The sequence below is a fragment of the Dermacentor silvarum genome, chromosome 6, assembly GCF_013339745.2.
Source record: "Dermacentor silvarum isolate Dsil-2018 chromosome 6, BIME_Dsil_1.4, whole genome shotgun sequence".
In the NCBI taxonomy this organism is placed as follows: domain Eukaryota; kingdom Metazoa; phylum Arthropoda; class Arachnida; order Ixodida; family Ixodidae; genus Dermacentor; species Dermacentor silvarum.
Window position 1 is genome coordinate 50,421,344 of NC_051159.1, and position 16,966 is coordinate 50,438,309.

The following is a 16,966-nucleotide window of genomic DNA, read 5'->3' on the forward strand; positions in this document are numbered from 1 at the left end:
CTGCGAAGACTACTCCGCTACACGTGTAGTCACTGTCCGTTTTCTTCGTTCTAGCGACAACGCTAGTCCTGCAACACTGCTCAATGCTGGTCGGTTGGCGTGTGGACTCGGGAAGCCAACTTACGCATCAAGCACAAAATTATGACATTAACGCTTCGTCACTCTTAAGACTGAACCTCACCGATAAAGCGAAGCATTCTGTCCACACTGCAGCAGTCACGCTGCCTACCACCGGAACACTACGGCGCTTCTGGCGAGAGCACGAGGAATGCATATCGCAACTCTGCTGTCTTCCCGGCAGCTCGCCCGCGAGGGAGGGCGCCCATTTCTCGCGAGTGGCGGCGTCAAAGTGCCATGACTCGACCAGCGCTCAGCCTGCCGCAGGTAAGTGTGTTGCTGCTACGGTGGACCCCAACATGGCCGTCGAAGATAGAGTCATACAGGCGACGAGGGAAAGGAGTGGCCCGTTCGCCTCCTCCTCGCCCTCCGGCGAAAGACACGAGGAGGAGGCCTCCAACCCCCCCAACTCCCCCCCGCAATAACCGAGCAGCCTCCAAGCAAAGCACGCCGGCCGAGCAGGAAAAGCATCGGTGAGGAGGCGGGCCATCGCGCTAGAGGGGCGCAGAGAGGAGGAACCGCCCCGCGCTCGGCGAGAGCGAGCGAGCGCATACTCTCGTTCCCGTGGCGTGTCATCGCGGGCCGAAACGCCTTGGCGTCTTCATTTGCTCCTGCCTGTCGTTTGGTGCACGTGCGTTGCTCTGCGCCCATCTCTCCCGTGTGCGCGGAAATCGTCGCGAAAACGCTTCTCTCGCGGGGCTCGCCCCCGCCGGCGCCGTACCACCACCACTCCGTGCGCTAGCTTCAGGATACTCGCCTCGCGCTCTCGACAAGGATTACGGCTCGATGGACGACGCCAGACCGGGCCTGCCGGACGGCTGCTGCCCGCCGGGGCCGCTGTTATGAGAGCGGGCCCGGCTTCTTCACCGGCGGCGGCGCATCCCTGCTCCTCCGACGACGAGCGCGCGCCGGCGTTCAACAACAGTGCTCGTAGCAGCGTGTGCGCCGTGTTCGTTTCTTGTTGATCTCGGGAGCCCTTTCTTGACGGCGGTGTCGTGCGCGTGAGGATGCATCAGCAGCAGCTGGCGACCCATGTCTGACGTGCCGCGCCTGGCGGCCGCGGGCCTGCCGCTGCAGTTCCCCAGCGCCTTCGCGGCCGTGCACGCCGCCATCCCCGTGGACCAGCGAACGCACGAAGGACGCTATGTCTGGGAGCCGCGGCTGCACGCGTTTCCACATGGCCCGGCAGCTGGGTGAGTGGAATACTTGCGTTTTCGCTGGAACCCGCCACTTCTTGCGCGCTCGCCTCCGAGGCTGCGAACGTATTCGCGACACGCGGAGGAGTTGCGATGGCAACGATCACTTGCTGCAGTGGCGACAAGCGCGGCGCGGACTCGAGCGCTACAAGTCCGAAATCTCGACGATGTTATACCAGTCGAACGATTTGATTCTAAAAGCTACTGACGACCTCTCGGTTTCTTGCGCGTCTCTAATCAAGCTGTCTGCTTGCTGGACCTCAACCGAATGCAGCCGTAGGCTGAGCGATTAAGAAATTGCCAAGGAATCTGTCGCGCTTCTTGCTGCAGTAGGCACTGACGAGAAACATACCGATGGGATCCCAATTAGTTACTCGTCAGGTATGCAATGAACGACGTCAAGGACGGCATGCCGTGCTTCTTCGTTATCAGCCTTAACGTAACCGCGAATGTAAGCAAGCGTGCTTCCTTGAGGCGTGAGCCTTCTGAAAACGTTATTTGGGTGTCGCTTGTACTGTGTAGCTAAGGATGAGAAGTACAGGCCTAGACACAGTCCGAGCTCAAGAGAATCGAGTAGTATGTCCAGTAGCTTGTGAGGAGATCAGTTTGTGTGCGAGGATGCTGGGCTGAAAATTAACAGAAGTTTGGTGCTCAACTTAATAATTCACTACCGAAAAATTGAGCGAGGAGAATATCTGGTACTACTGTCTAGGAGGAAGTTGTTCTGTGTATACTATCCTTAAAGAGGAGAGCCAGAGTCATTTGTTTACTGACAACAGCAGAAACTAAACAACCGCGTGTTAAGCAATTCGATTTTTTCTTCGTCCAAACTAAGCAGGCTCTGCCTCTTGCCACTACTCTTTCCGTCGCGGTTGTCCACAGACGCAAAAACTTAGTAAGTTTTGCTGTAACATAGCTGTTTATTAAACATTGTGCGTTTCCGTTAAACAGACATCGCCATCGAAAATCCGGCACATTATAAAAGCGAATGTCATAACTGCGAGAGCACCAACATGGCTTAACACTAACGGTAAGCATCAACCGCTGTAGAGCCAACACCTCTGTGTCCGTAGTGCAGGAGAAACACAGCCTCCGTTTTGTGGCACCTGGACCGCTCGCCCCTCCCACATTCCAGGTTCGGCTTGTGCAGCCTCAGGAAAACAGCCCCCCACTCGGCTTACACGTGTATGTCACGTGTAAGAAATACGTAAACCACCCCGGTTTGCATCTATTCGCCGTCATGGGACAGAGGCGTCACCTGTCGGGCGTCCTCTCCGCTTTTTATGCTTCACTTTCTTTTCTTTCTTGATTTCTACATCTCCCGTGGCGTTGACAAACGCCTGCTCTGAGTCAAAAGGGATCAGGACCACTTACTTATTTACGCATAGCACTATTTCGTCCTGGAGCCCCGGGTGGGTCCTGCAGGAGTTGATGACTGGATTTCGCGACATAATGCTACTTCGCACTGCCACTAAAAAAAAAAAAAAAAATCAGCACTACGAATTACAAAATGAACGTGTTTCACGCGTGAGGCATCTGGAGCAGGGATGCTTTGCAGAAGTTTTGGAAAGTCGACTGCCCTGCGAACCATCTCCTCTTGCGGCCAAGAACCATCAAGCGCGCAGCGCTCAGTGACAGAAGTTCTAGCACAGCGAAAACAGCACCGCGATTTCTTGAAAAGTCGCGGAACGAAATGGGCCGCCACATGGAGAGCGTGTCCGACACTCTAAGAACAGTTGCACCCTTTTGGGGCGTATTTTTGCCACAGAACAATAATCGTCATCTGACTTGCGTGGCTTTCCTTTCTTTAACGCTGTGCGCCCGGCACTTCTCGGTCACGAACGACAAGAGCGTTATCAGCGTGACACAGCGTTCTCGACAGGAAAGTAGCAAGTGCAGAGTTTGCAAGATAGGAAACGCAAGCAAGACAGATGACGATTATTGTTGTGTGGCAAAAATGCACCCCAAAGGGTGCAACTGTTTTTAGAGTGCATGGTACTGAAAGGCAGACGTGAAACCACGAACATAAGCGAAACGAAACGGACGACACAAAACTTATCTGCGGATGCTCGAGGGAAGGCAGCGCCTACCCGTCAGATCATAGAAACACATGCCAGAATCGCGATAGATAACTGTTTAGGCAGGACAATTCCTCTTTGTTCCAGATAATCGAGTGCCGAGTTTCGCACGTGGTGCCGCTACGGATGATATGACGTACCTCGACCATAACGCGCACTGCTCCGTTATATCTGAACGGAACTACGATACTAGACAGTTTTAGTTTAGCGTTAGCGTAATAGCGGGGTTACGGGAAATAGCGTTACCGTTCCGCAAACGAACTTTGCAGAAAGAGAGTTTTAGTATAGCGTGATAGCGTAGTTTACGTGCGGGACGCTATTTCATTACGCTTTGAATTTTGCATACACAGGGCACCTAATTCTATGTGTGTGTGCGTCCGGAAAGTGCGATAGGCAGCGCAATGGAAGCCAGGAGCGCGTTGTATTTTTACTTAACATGTCCGTCGATCTGCAACGAACCAGACAAGCAGTACAAGCTGTCTAGCATAGCCTCCGAAATCCTCTCATCTCAGAGGCCATATGCCGTCGTCGCGCCTATCTCTCGACTTTAGCGACAGATGGCGCTCGCATCTCAGAAAAAAAAATTTCTTGTTAGACTTAGGCGCGTTCGAAATGAGAAGCGATCTCGAAAATTCCTCAAGATTAGCCATAACACTCTCTCGGCGAAGCGGCATGAGACTAAGCAAAAGCCGTTTACGCAGTCATTTGCTACGAACGAAGTGAATTCTACAAAAACAACGCCAAATTCAGTTCGAAGCGGGCGACCGGGACCGCCGCCATGTTTTACGTACACTACGTACACCACGCTAACACGGTAACGTTAACTCTGAGAAATAGCGTGCGCACGGTAAACGGTATGGGTCGGTTAGCGTTCTGCGCATGCGCACTTCGATCCCGCTATTCCGGTACGCCCGCTATTCCGGTAACCACGCTAAACTAAAACTGTCTACTGTCTGCACGTTTTGGAGTAAACTTGCGATTGCGAGAACCTGGAGAAAGAGATCTAACTCTTTATTGAAATGCGGAGGTTTCTGGCGTAGAACTATTTGCCTCTGCAAGGGAGTGAGAGATGGAAAAAGTATTATTCCATCGGGCGTACGTGGCCGATACTGGTGATCAGTACTTGTCATGCCAGCCAATCAAGAAGGGCAAAAAGGAAATGGAAATAATCCTTACATGGACAACGACGTGACAGTTCCATTTTTGTCGTGAAAGGAAAGAGATCCCGAATTCGGCTACGGACGAATGTTTCATAATTCTGAAAATGGTTAGCCCTTGCGACAACTGTCGTTGCCAATTTGAGACACTGAGTGACTGAGATTACACCTAATTGTGAAAAGTGGCTTAACTGTAATGCTAAATTGAACGGTCGTGTACATACAATTTATTCACACTACAAGCACAGTTGCTTCTGACGGTTATAACATAAGCGGGATTGCAAAGTGCAGCTGCGGCTTCACGTCGAACTCTGAAAGCTTGACTAATTACGCACAAACATTCTATGCACCGCTTTAACATGACAGAGTCGTACCGGCGCAGGCATTTTATACAGGCTCTTTTAATGTACAGTTTGAGCATAGCCAAGTCATACTATCGTGGTCGTGAAACAGATTACTAAAATGCCGCAAGATATTGAGTCGAGCAGATAAACCGCAAAAGCGACGCTAGCGACATCTCTCGTCGGCGTGTTCAACGACAGCGCTCATACCTTTAATGACCGACTGTGTTCCACTGGTGCGATTGCGTAAATGGGTCCACAACGATAATTATCACAAAGCTGTTCCTGTATATTTTCGAATAGCCCTGCGAAACAAGGTTTATAGCACGTTATAACTCCTTCATCTGTTCTGACACTTCTTGGTCAAACTCTCTGCGTTACACCTCTTGCTTTCTCTCTCTCTGGCTTACGCTCTGTCATCGGTCATTTATTATTTCTCATCAACATTAACGGCTTCCCCGCCTGCATTTCTTAAACGATTAGACAATTCGCCGATGATTCTTTCCTATACCGAGAAATAAGTAAAACGCTTTATTGTACTCTGCTTCAGTATGATCTAAACACCGTTACTTTCCGGTATTATCAGTACTCAAATTGTTGTAGCTCATACTGAGCGCGATAGTATGTCCATTCGTTCGTGCCGACGACGTCATCTGAATGGAATCACCTCCGTGCCTTCATCGTCAGCAATCCGCATCATATTTTCTTCAACGCTGCTATCACGAACATGATTTGAACTCATCAGTAGCACTTAGAGTATTTAGGCACAGAAAAGAAATAGTCGATCACATCGTGACACTATTTCGGATACAATATGCCCACAAAGTAAGAAATATTCGTCTTTCGCCGAGCGACAAATCTTTAAAGTGACAATACGGTGAAAACGGTCACCGTCAAAAAAGCAAAACAATGTACGCGTCATAATCGCGGCCTTTGGCCGTTGTTATCGGAGGTAATATGTAATGTATACATATTACCTCTGGGGATATGAATACATTACCACTTATTTGCTGTGCTGTAACTCCAGCTTCTTCGAATGCGCTTGAAAACCAACTTATTAGTCGTCTCATTGTCTAATAGCCGATGCGAGGCCAAACTGATTATCTCGAACAATGTCGTTAGGTTTCGCAGTTCTCCGTACATAACGTCCGGCGTAAATGTAGGTGGGTCCTCGCCCGCAAACTTCTTCCTCTTTTACGGTTTAGCGGGCTACAGGATCCTTAGGCAGCAAAGCTCGTAGCGATCTTGTAAAGCTTTGTCGAACTACGTCTAAGACATTTTTTGTGTTGTGAGAGCGTTCTCGTCGAAGGATTGCCTGTTAACGATTATGTCGCTAGCAACGCTTTGCACCAGCGAGTAAGTAGAATATAATAGGTCATTGCAGCATTAGCTTTGTGTGCCACGTGGTTTTAAACACTGTGTAACAAGATGTCGCTAACCGCTGTTGTTGCTGCCGCACACCTCACGGGTAGGCAACCCGGTATACCAAAAACGGTAATACGCCTACTGACAAGCTAAATATTCCTAATACGTAGCGGACCAAGACGGCACTTGTGCGTCGTAGCCGCGTTAGAAAGGAAGTACTGACGCATCAGTCAGGGCGATCAAAAGTTTGTCCTTTCGAATGCCGCGTAAGGAACGCGACTATTTTTCGCTCGGGAACAATAAACATGCTGAAGACAAATTAGACGATAACGCTACAAGGGGGGAGATGTGTTTTAGACGTCCCCGTACGCTATTTCTCTTGTTTACGGCAGGGGGTTCCCAAACTGGGTTCTGCTAGCGGCCAAAATAAACTCGACTCCATCCCCACTTGGGTGGATTTTTACATCATAGTTTGAACTTAAACAACTGAAACCACCACTTCCGCGCTTCGGTAGTGTTCGCGATACAGATTCATTCATCGCGAACAACCATCGCGAGGCCATGGATAAACACATCGGTAAGAAGAATAAATGGGGGTGGGGAGGGATGCCCCAAGACCAGAAGTTTGGGAATCCCTATAGTTTACGGAATACCGCGACACAAAATTATAGACGGCAGCAGCATCGCCCGTAGCGCCATCTTGTAACACGCCTGGTTCAACGGCAACGTGTCAGAAACGTTTATCTGTTGCCTGAGTGTTGTCAGCGAAATGGGATAAAGACCCACGAAGTGCTATGATGGTTCCTGCCGGCGTTTTTTTTTTTTTTTTTTTTTTTTTTTTCACCGGAAGATCGCCGTTGCAGTTAAATTTATGTGGGCTCTAGTATGACTCAGCGTCACCATATGGCACAACTGGCACTGCTGCTCACGTCTACAGTCTCCGGTGTTTTGTTATTACATAAATAGGCTTTTTTTACCGCCTGACAGAGCCGCAGTTATTTATATATATCTCCGAAATACGGATAGCCAGGGATCATCGTCCTGAAATTTGTTTACCGGAAAGTACACCGTTTAGATAGCGTTTTTTTTTTTTTTTTTTTAGCAGTACGTTCAGTGTCTTTTTCAGACGTTAATTGTCACGCCAGTTGCACAAGTCCCGGCGTCACTGACTGTACGAAAACAAGAAAGACACGAGCGACTGCTCGCAAATGTGAGCGACGTGTTACAAACGACTTGTTCATTGGTTGTGCTCGCTTGCCGACCGTCGCCGCTTCGTGCATAACCCCTTTTTAAGCGCTGATTAATTACGTCCGTTGATAATTTAGTTGCTACTAATCTCCTGCATTTTCAACGTAGCAGCAGAAAGTTGAAACTGGAAATTTCAGCGGGTTTTTCTTTCGTCCGCAAGTGTGGACTCGATGCCTGAGCTGTGACAAAAAAAGAAAAAGAAAAATACTGCGCATACGGAAACATATTTTTGACTATTTCACATTTACTGCCCTCGGAAAAGTTCAGCCACTTGAGATATTTACCTGCCAGTAATCACAAAAGAAAAATTGTGCAGAAACCATCGACGATAGTTGTCCTTGTAGACGAATAGCCAGAACGGAACTAGCGAACAAACGTTTTCCTTGCCAGGTCCGGCTATCGACCACCGACTGCCGACCAACTACGAAAACGAACGAAACAGGCAGAGAAAGCAGTTCGCTTAAAAAAAAACGAAACAGAACTCCCTACACGGCCACATACTAACGTCGCGAATAAAGACTCAGGTGACTGTGTGTTGCAACTGTTTTCTCCAGCACACTTAGCGCATACTAATCAACTTTGCACGGTGAATCTACAGACAAACGTCTGTAGATGCACGCGATACGGTGTAAAACATCGTTGCATTCATTTGTAGTTCTGACTTCGGGGCGTAGGCGTGTACACGAGTAGCGCTGAAAGGGGTTGTGCAGCGTACTAGCGGATTTACTCCATCTCGCAAGTCATTTGCAGCGCTGCCGAAGGTATGAGGCGTGCACCTGCAAAATCCTTGCGCAGTGGAATATAGTTCCAGGTGTAACTGTCTGATTGATGGCAGTATTAGAGGGTTTTGTTTTTTTGCTTGGCACACGATACGTTACAGCGATACGTGACGCGTTAGGACCTTTGCGCATGCGGGATTATGCTGCGAATTGAGCAGCCGCTCAGCAGGCGACGCAGCGCGGATGAACACATCTCGAGGGGCATACGGCCTTCCTATTGGCTAAGAAGCCCTGCAGCCTCCACTGTGCTGCGAACGACTTTTGAGATTGAGCATAGGCGCTGCGCCGCCATTTGTGTTTGGCTCCTGGTCCACCTGGCTTCCCTGCCACTGCTAACCAAAACGTAGTTCTCCAGGAACGCTGATATCCCCTTCAGTCACGAAATATGAAGGACTGTCTATAGATGTGTCAGTGACATACTTCTATTATGGGACGCTGCATATAATGAAAAAAGAATCTTCTCAAGGGGTCCTAACGCGATCGTTTATGCATTTTGCAATGAATGCATAAATGCATTTCATAGAAAAGTATTTAAATTTTGATTTATTGGGCAATGAGTTGTGGGGGGGGGGGGTTGCGTTTTTCGTAGTCAATATGAATTATTCACTGACTCGAAGCACATTGTTATTAGCAACAGCCGCTGTGCAAAAAAGTAAAAACTATTCCTTCACCACTGCTACGAAACGCGAACCGTCAGACATCGTGTCAAACGTGGCAGTGCCCGCGGTGTAATGTGGTCGTGTGTGGCGGTACGCAGCACACTAAAGTGCAATACAACGAATTCTCATTGAATGTGGCAGCGGTGTACTCGTATTTTCCGCTGCGTTATGTTGCCATCGGATCCAGAAACGCTCGTCGTTTTGGGCGCTTTCACCGGTTCCACGCGCCATCGACTCCCGAACCTTGCGACTCCCGTGGCGCCATCTGTGAACGCGTCATCGTACCACCGGTTCCTTATGAGGAAACTGATCAATATACTCGTTTGAATTTTGAGCTGGTAGATCACGCCTTACAGTACTTGTAAGCATCTAGTTCTAGTGTTTCACAATATCGAGCATACACGGGAATAGCACGCGCTACATTCGTATGCTCGCGAACAACTTCCTGTGTCTATGAAGGGAAAGCTACGGAGTTTGCAAAGCGCGCACAAGTGAGAGCGCTTCTGAAAAGAGTCCCGCGTCTACGCGAGTTTAGCTCTGGAAGAGAAAACGTAAACAGCTTATTAGCAACAGTTAAATAAGACAGAACACAACACTGAGTGTGAAAGTTACTTATTTTGCGGGCTTTCCCTTCCGCGTCTGGACAAACGCGAAACCGTCGCACGTGGAAGCTGCATCGATTCAGCGTCTGTTCCGAACAACCATAAGCACTGTCAAACGTAGCCGGACTACTTAGTGCGGCAACACATGTGCAGCAGGATTTCCCTTCATAACCATAGAAAGTTGTCCGCGAGTATGGTACCGTTGCACGGTTGCACCATCACTCAAGGCGACAACGCGTGCTAACCGATGCATGTCGCGGTAGCCGCGGTAGCACCAATGTCTGTGTCTTCTCTGGTTAAACTCTGCGCCACCAAGTGGCGCCACTAAACCGACCGCTCACGTTTACCATTTAAATACGTATACGTGCGAAACCGCGACGGTGGTGCCATCGCGTGACGCAGAGTTTAACCAGAGAAAAGGCCTGTGCACTTCGATCCGTGACGTCATGCTACTGCCTTGCCCGACTGCCATAGAATCTAATGGGGACGCTCCCGAGTAAGCCGCGGTGATTTTGACGCCACCGCTTTCGTGACGCCAGGATTGACAATGGAAATTTGTATGAAATTAGCATGACGTCATAAAGCTGAGTGCACCGGCCTGCTATCTAGAAGGCATTGACAAAGCTCATGCTGCAGTGTTTTACCATATCCTACTTGAATGCTGATGTAAAGCGCTGCTAGCGCCCTAATCGCTAACGTTCACTTGTTTTTATGATTTTACTTTGACGATAACATTCGCGCAACAATTTTTTTTCTTACGCATTGTAGTTGGATAAAGCGTAACAAAATGTGGTTAACAGCTTTGCTACTGCCATAGAGTTTCCTGTTAAAATTACCATACGAAAATAAACGTGGTGCTACGATCGTTCAGTAATCACGGCGGGAATTGGTTACTACATGGATTTGTCCTATCTTGGTGCTTGCGGCTTCAAACGCTCTTGTGGCTTTATTTACTGCCCCTTAAAGGGGCCCTGAACCACTCTTTGCCGAAGTGAAGAAATGCATTTGAAGTAAAAATAGGTTTTTTTCAGAATCACTTTGCCGCAAAAAGTACTTCAATGCGTTCAGCAGAAGCGGAGTTATTGGCAATCAAGCATGGCCTCCGCTGTGCTTCCGTACCTTCAATGCATTGCACTGCGAAGGCTACGGCGGAGTGGGGCGGGGCCACAACGCTCCGCCTTCGAAAGGTCAGCGTGGCGCGCAGCTGAATTTCCCTTTTGGTGTCTTCCGATTTTGGTGCCTACGACGCGCTAAACGTAAGCCAAACGGGGTTGTCCTCAGCGCGCCGCAGTGCGCTTAGCCAGTGGACTCGTGGCGGCACCTCGCGGCGGCCGTGGTGTAGCCGACCGCAGCGGCCAATAGGAGCCGCTTATAGAAATGTGCTTTGTTACGACATAAAGCACACAGAAATGAGTGAGGGTCATGGACTCATGGCTTCTGTTGAAACGAGAGCATTTGAGAGAAAGGTGACTTCGCGCTCCGCTTGCGAGCTCCACGCACCGCGTACGACAGCAGAACTTGGCTCAGATGTTCACAGCAGCGTTTGCTACCCGCGGACTATGTTATTTCACCAAGCCCGAGATGTGGTTCAGGGCCCCTTTAACTTTTATCGGCTTAAGTTACGAATCAGTCCTACATTCTCCGACGCAAAAGGCAACAAGACTGTGCGCGCATGCAGACTTATTGCGCATATCGTTGCAGTTATAACGCAGCACTTCGTTAAAAATTAACAATTTCGAAAGCCACAAAGCCGTCCGAAGTCGGAAGGACGAAGTCACAGCCAATTCATGTACTAATCATTATTCCTATCTCGCTGAACCGGCACAGCCTGTAGCTCCCATAGACGATATTGGGTCACAGTTCCCTCTAGTAATTTTTGTATTGCGTCTGCATGCAATCAGTGGCGGACAAACGCCTTAAGCTTTCAGAAAGTAGCGCATTGGGAACACCCCGTTATTATTATTATTATTGACAAAGTTGCTAAGCCTTCATCGGCGTTGCGTCGAAGTGTTTCTTGCCTTGCGGCAACGAAAGTCACCGCGCGTGCAGCCGAGCCTTCTAATTGGTTGATCTGCTGGCTTCCGCCATCTTCGAGGGCCATCTAACCCCTGCCTGGGCCTCTCCAATCTCCGCAGAGAAGACGACGTGGCCGACTCGATCTTCTCGGTCCCAGCGATCGTCGCTGTCGTCGCCAGTCAGCCGTAATAACTTAATCCAAAGCCGAGCGAGCGAGCACGGTAGACTGGCGACTTGCGTGTTCTTTTTTTCGTATAAGCGGGGCACGGCCGAACACCGGACAGATAATTCGATTTGTATCGACGTTTCCCACAACGAATCACCATTAGCTACGTGACTGCGCCAACCAGGCGAGGCAGGCCTGCCGGCACTGATAAGAGTGATACCGCTGGCGGTGTGGCTGCGAGACCGCGTTCCTCCGTATATAGTTACGTGCAGCGGGTATAACCGCCGATCCTGCGCGAGAAAAACGTGGCTCTCCGCGCATTCAACAAGCGCGAGCTCGCTTTTATGACGCCAGCAGTACGTGACGCCAGAAAAGTGTCGTCGCTGATTGAGCTTTCTGGAAAAAAGATGAACAGACGGAGGAGAAAATGAGCAAAAGCGGGCTGCACAGTGGATCACTTTCTTTATTGGCTGCTTATTTATGCGGTCCTGCTGATCGACGGGCGTTTTCGGTACTCCGGTGCGCGTAACTGCGTTAAAAGCCTTCCGCAGGGCGCCACCCTATTTCCGCTTCAGTTTTTGTCTCCCTCGCTCGCTTTTTTTTAACGGCTATCTCGCCGCGCTGCGAACCAATCGCAATTCTCGGCACTCATCGGCGCAGCCAATCGCGGGCCGCGACAGCTGCCCTTTCCCCACCTCTCACGCATCTGCGCTCTGCACCTTCGACTCGGCCTCTTGAAGGTGTCACCCCCCTTCCGATATCTCGGTGCACGTCGTCTGCTGCGGGATTTCTGCTACGTGCCGATGACGGCTTGCCTGCCAGCGCGATCGACGTTATCGCCAAAATGGCGAAAGGGCAGCATCTGTCTGGTATCCCGAAGCCTGCTGGTCGCCGGTTTTTCCCAATCTCTGTCTCCGATCGCTTCTCCCCTGTCACTGACGCCCGGTGCAGCGGGAGAGCTTGCCCTTGCCCTGAAAATCATCCGTCCTGTAGCGCGGATAATTCAAAGAACAGTGCGACCTCTGGCGTTTTTTCTGTCCCTGCGATCATATCCGCAGATTACACATTGCGAGACGTATGATCTATAGGCGCCTATTTATTTGTATTATCGGCGTAATTGGCAGTCGCTCTGACTCGCTTTGAAGGCGTTATTTTTCTCCGAGAAATATTGCGGCCAGAAATTGCACGTGTAGCGCACGTTTTGTGCTACAGCAGTCTTTTTTCTTTCTTTGTTTGCCTACCTGTTACGCGTTTTCGCTTTGTGTCTTCTGTTTAGCCTTCACGTTGCGTAACACGTTGTCGGACGCTCTGTATGCAGTCAGTGACTAAAGAGAGACGTGTTAGGTGGGAAAAATTTGGTACTCAGTTAATACGGTACCTATTACAATGAAAAATAACACAAAAACGCCAGACCAGTGGTTAACCCGGCTCTAAACTAACCTACTACGCCAGGCAGCAGGCTTTTAAAAGTGGACACCGCCATCTTCTCAAGAACAAGTTTGTAATGCATACATCGTTGTCATCGTCTGCTACACTATTGTCTGTTGTGGCTGTGTGTGCGGGTCAACCTTCGCACAAATTGTCAAGCACTAGCAGTGGCGTTTGAGTGGTTGGGGGCGTTCTGCTGCTAGCGTTCCCAGCTTACTGTGCATTTCCACCATTGCTGTCTTTTGCTTAAACTGTGTTTGAATTCGGTTAACAAAGGCAATCGCGTAACTGAAAATATCTCCCTGCAACGGACGCCACCTTCCACGTGACTATAAGGTTGCGTTGTCTCTTGTATACGAATGTACCGGGCCGATCAACTTCTCCGATGTTGTGATGCGGTTGATTCTTCTTCCCTGGGTTTCATAATAGGAGCAAGCTACGCAAGTCAAGCAGGGACCTTAGGTGCACCGATATCGTCCACAAGCTTCAGAACCGATGAGCGCGTAGTGCGTGGATTTGCTTCTTTTTTAAATGCTGAACGGTTCATTTCTCCCTCTCCTGTTTGATTCAAGTCCCCCTCCCGACGTCTTCCCATACTGGTTCCGCTTGCCGCACCCCCTGACGGGGCTACTCTGTTAATATTTCTTTGCGCTGATATCGCGGCGCGCTTTGACAAAGGGGCGCGGTTCATCGTTTCGACGCGGTAACTGGCGCGTGTCTTCTCTCATCGCGCGGTCCTCTCGGGAGTAGCCGAAGGCGGTCAACGCTGGTTGGGAAGGGGGTTGAGGGCGACGAGAGAGAGGTCATCCTAGAGAGATGCATCGTTCGTCCACTTCGGCGAGGCGATCGCGCTCAGGTATCCCACTACTGTGGCCGGCGCCTCTGGACTTGGACGAGTGCTCGGAGGCCCATAGGATCGCCGGGCGATCGGTGGAGAGGGCCTTCGGTTGGCATAAGCGATGGAGGAGGGGAGAGAGGGTGAAGTCATGCGTTTTCCGCGCGGTCGGCTGGAAACTGGCTCGGCCGGAGAAGCATGCGAGAAGAGCGACGAGACGACATGTCTGCCTCGCCTTCCCCTCCTTCCCACCTTGTTCTCTTTCTCGCGAGAACCGGGGCTGACGTCGTAATCGCGTTCGAGCGCCATAGATCATACTGCATCACGATCTCCATCTTATCTCGGGTCCCCCCGCGAGAGGCTCATAAGCACTTGCTAACATGGCGCGGCTGCCGCGTTTGCGCAACCGCCGGGCCCCGACGGACAGCCGCGTTCTCCTGCGCTCTTGCTCCCGTAGCATCGACGTCTCTGAGACACCCCCCCCTTACCTCCGGGGCCCGTCCCACCTTTTCAGTCTTTCGCTATCTGCGGTGCCCTTTGCGAAATGGCCGCTCGTTAGGGACCCGCAGGTCGTCCGTCTTTCGCGAGGCCAGATCTGATCTGAAGAAAGAGAGAGAGAAATGGCCGCGATCTAAGCTCCGGCGTATACCAGCTGCCCAGTCGCATCGGATTTTCGTATACTCTCAACGCGCGCAGACCGCCAGTCCCTTTTCATCGTCCGCGGGGCCGTACGTATAGACAACTCGCAATCTTTCTCGAGTCTCGGGGAACCGCGACACGCGACGGCGCGTACACGACATTGACGGTGCCTGGCTCGGCCGTTCTTGGAGAACGAATGTCCCGGCTACCAAGGCGTTTTTCACTTGAGGACAAGTGGCGGTCACGGCGCTTAACGTTTTCGGCACCCCTCGCTTTGAACCTCGCGGGAGTTTAGGTTGGTTAGTTACTTATTTTCTTCGTGTTAGTGACGCGCAAGACACACCATACACACACACGCGTATAAAGTGGTCGGTGTGCCTTCGGCAGTTCAAACGTCCGGATGGACGCTATAGATAAGGCCTCGTTGGGAGCTCCTTTATTTTTGCGTTTGACAGGTAACGCAGAGAGTTCGGTTGTAAGGACGGAGTCCTGCCGTCACTTTAGACTACCGTGTAGGAGCGAAAAAGGTACACAGGATTGTGTTATGACGTTTTGCTTTCTTTCATGATCCCTTCCTGCTCGTGATCCTGTAGCAACGTACCCTCGAATGCGCCGATCGTGTGATATGCTGCTTTATAGACGCTTCTCCGCTGTGATGTCTAACGCGTAATTTTTTTCTTTCGCTCGAGATTGCCTGCTGATAGCCGGTATCGTGTCACAATGTGTCCTGGAATTGTCTTATGGAAAGCCAATTGCAACGAAATTTGACTTTCACTAATTTTGTTAAAAACAAGAAGGATTCGTTTTCTGTACACCCCCTCCCACACACGCTTTGCCTCGCGCGACTTTTGGTTCGTTAAGTTATATTTTCCCGTTAGTGACGCTCATGATTGTAAACGTTGGGAAAGTTACAGGGCTGGTAATTGTTGAATTTTCCTATTAGCAGAATTAAAGAGCACTTACCGGATGACGCGGGCGCCTGATGTGGCGGGTTGCGATTTTTCTCTGCGTGCAGTAGTGGCGACGTTTTCTGGATCTTCAGCATTTAAACAAAACAAAACAAGTATTTTGAGAGCTTTTCGTGGCGCATCAACTTGCGTTTCAAGCGTGCAATTGTTCGCAAAGGTCCTATATATATGCTGTCTGAAACTAGGCTTTCTACTCAGTTCAAGCTTTCTATACGCAGTTGATTTTAACAACCGGCTTCCATAGGCGCTGTACTCACTGCGTTTTCAAGGGACACTAAATTGGAATATTGCTTCATTCTGTACTGGTACTAGTCTTCTGTACTGGTACTGGTACTAGTATTCTGTATACTGGTACTGGTATAGTATACTGGTATACTAGTATACTGGTACTAGTATTCTGTACTGGTACTAGTATTCTGTACTGGTACCAGTATTCTGTAGTAGTACACCATTATTATCACGAGTGAGGTTTTCCAGGCCATGAAAAACGAAAGACGACGGGGGATGACGCCGCCCGAATATTTCCGCGCCAGATCGTGGTGATGTCATACATTTTGACAGCGTCTTCTCGGTTTTAATTAATTGTTTATCTTTAAAGAAGCGCGTTATATTTTGAAGTGACAAAGGACTCATTCTAGAGAACATTTCCGGCACTAAGAAAGGCTCCAATGCGAGAAAATATACTTGAAAAACGTAACTTCCCAGTAGCCTACCTACTGGCGCTGTGGATTGGGCGCAAAATCGAGAGAAAGAAAGAATGAAAGAAAGAAAGGAAAGAGAAGCTTGGTCTTCATTTTCTCCCGTGCTAAATGAGCGTTCTGCCGCCAAATTGAAGAAAGCAAGGTTTTGAAAAAATAAAAAAATAGTTCACCACTCCATACGGATTCATACGTTCGTCCCCAGTGTAGTCTCCTCGGACACTATGTCAACGGCTTCCTGTCTTAATACTGTCTTAATAGCCCGGAAGAACTTTCGCGAAACACTCCGCTCGCGTGCTGCGAACATTTTCATCGATTATTCCGTGGTAAGAGCGGTGCCGTTTCAAAACTATATCAAGTAAGCCGGAATGGTCAGAGCTATGTTGACTATCTCCGTATATCACCGTATATCATGTTTACTCTCACCACGACCTTCGGCGTTACACTGCCTTCATGTTGGCGAGGGCTGTCAAAATTGACGTGCATCGTTTATGGTGCGCGGGTAGAAACACTGGCAGGAACGATGAATGTGAAGAATCGATTCATTGGGTGGAGCTTGCTTACGGGAGTCAAAGCAACAATACAAAAGTGTTAGTCGACAACGGCGAGTACACAGCTGGCGGTCTTGGAATCGAATCGCACTAATCCATTCCGGTGGGCGTTTTTATACATTA

General features: G+C 49.7%; 1 protein-coding gene across 2 annotated transcripts in view; it reads left to right on the forward strand.

The window, feature by feature from the left end:
- Window positions 1-621: 621 nt before the first annotated feature.
- The window catches only part of LOC119455491 (zinc finger protein GLI3), a 64,642-nt gene continuing 48,297 nt past the window's right edge, over window positions 622-16,966 (forward strand). Inside the window, exon 1 of one of the 2 annotated variants that reach the window (XM_049668825.1) lies at window positions 622-1,310. In XM_049668825.1, the coding sequence (XP_049524782.1) occupies window positions 1,150-1,310 (161 nt within the window). In that variant the 5' untranslated portion in view covers window positions 622-1,149. The remainder of the gene's footprint in view (window positions 1,311-16,966) is intronic. The other variant, XM_037716897.2, reaches the window with a different exon arrangement.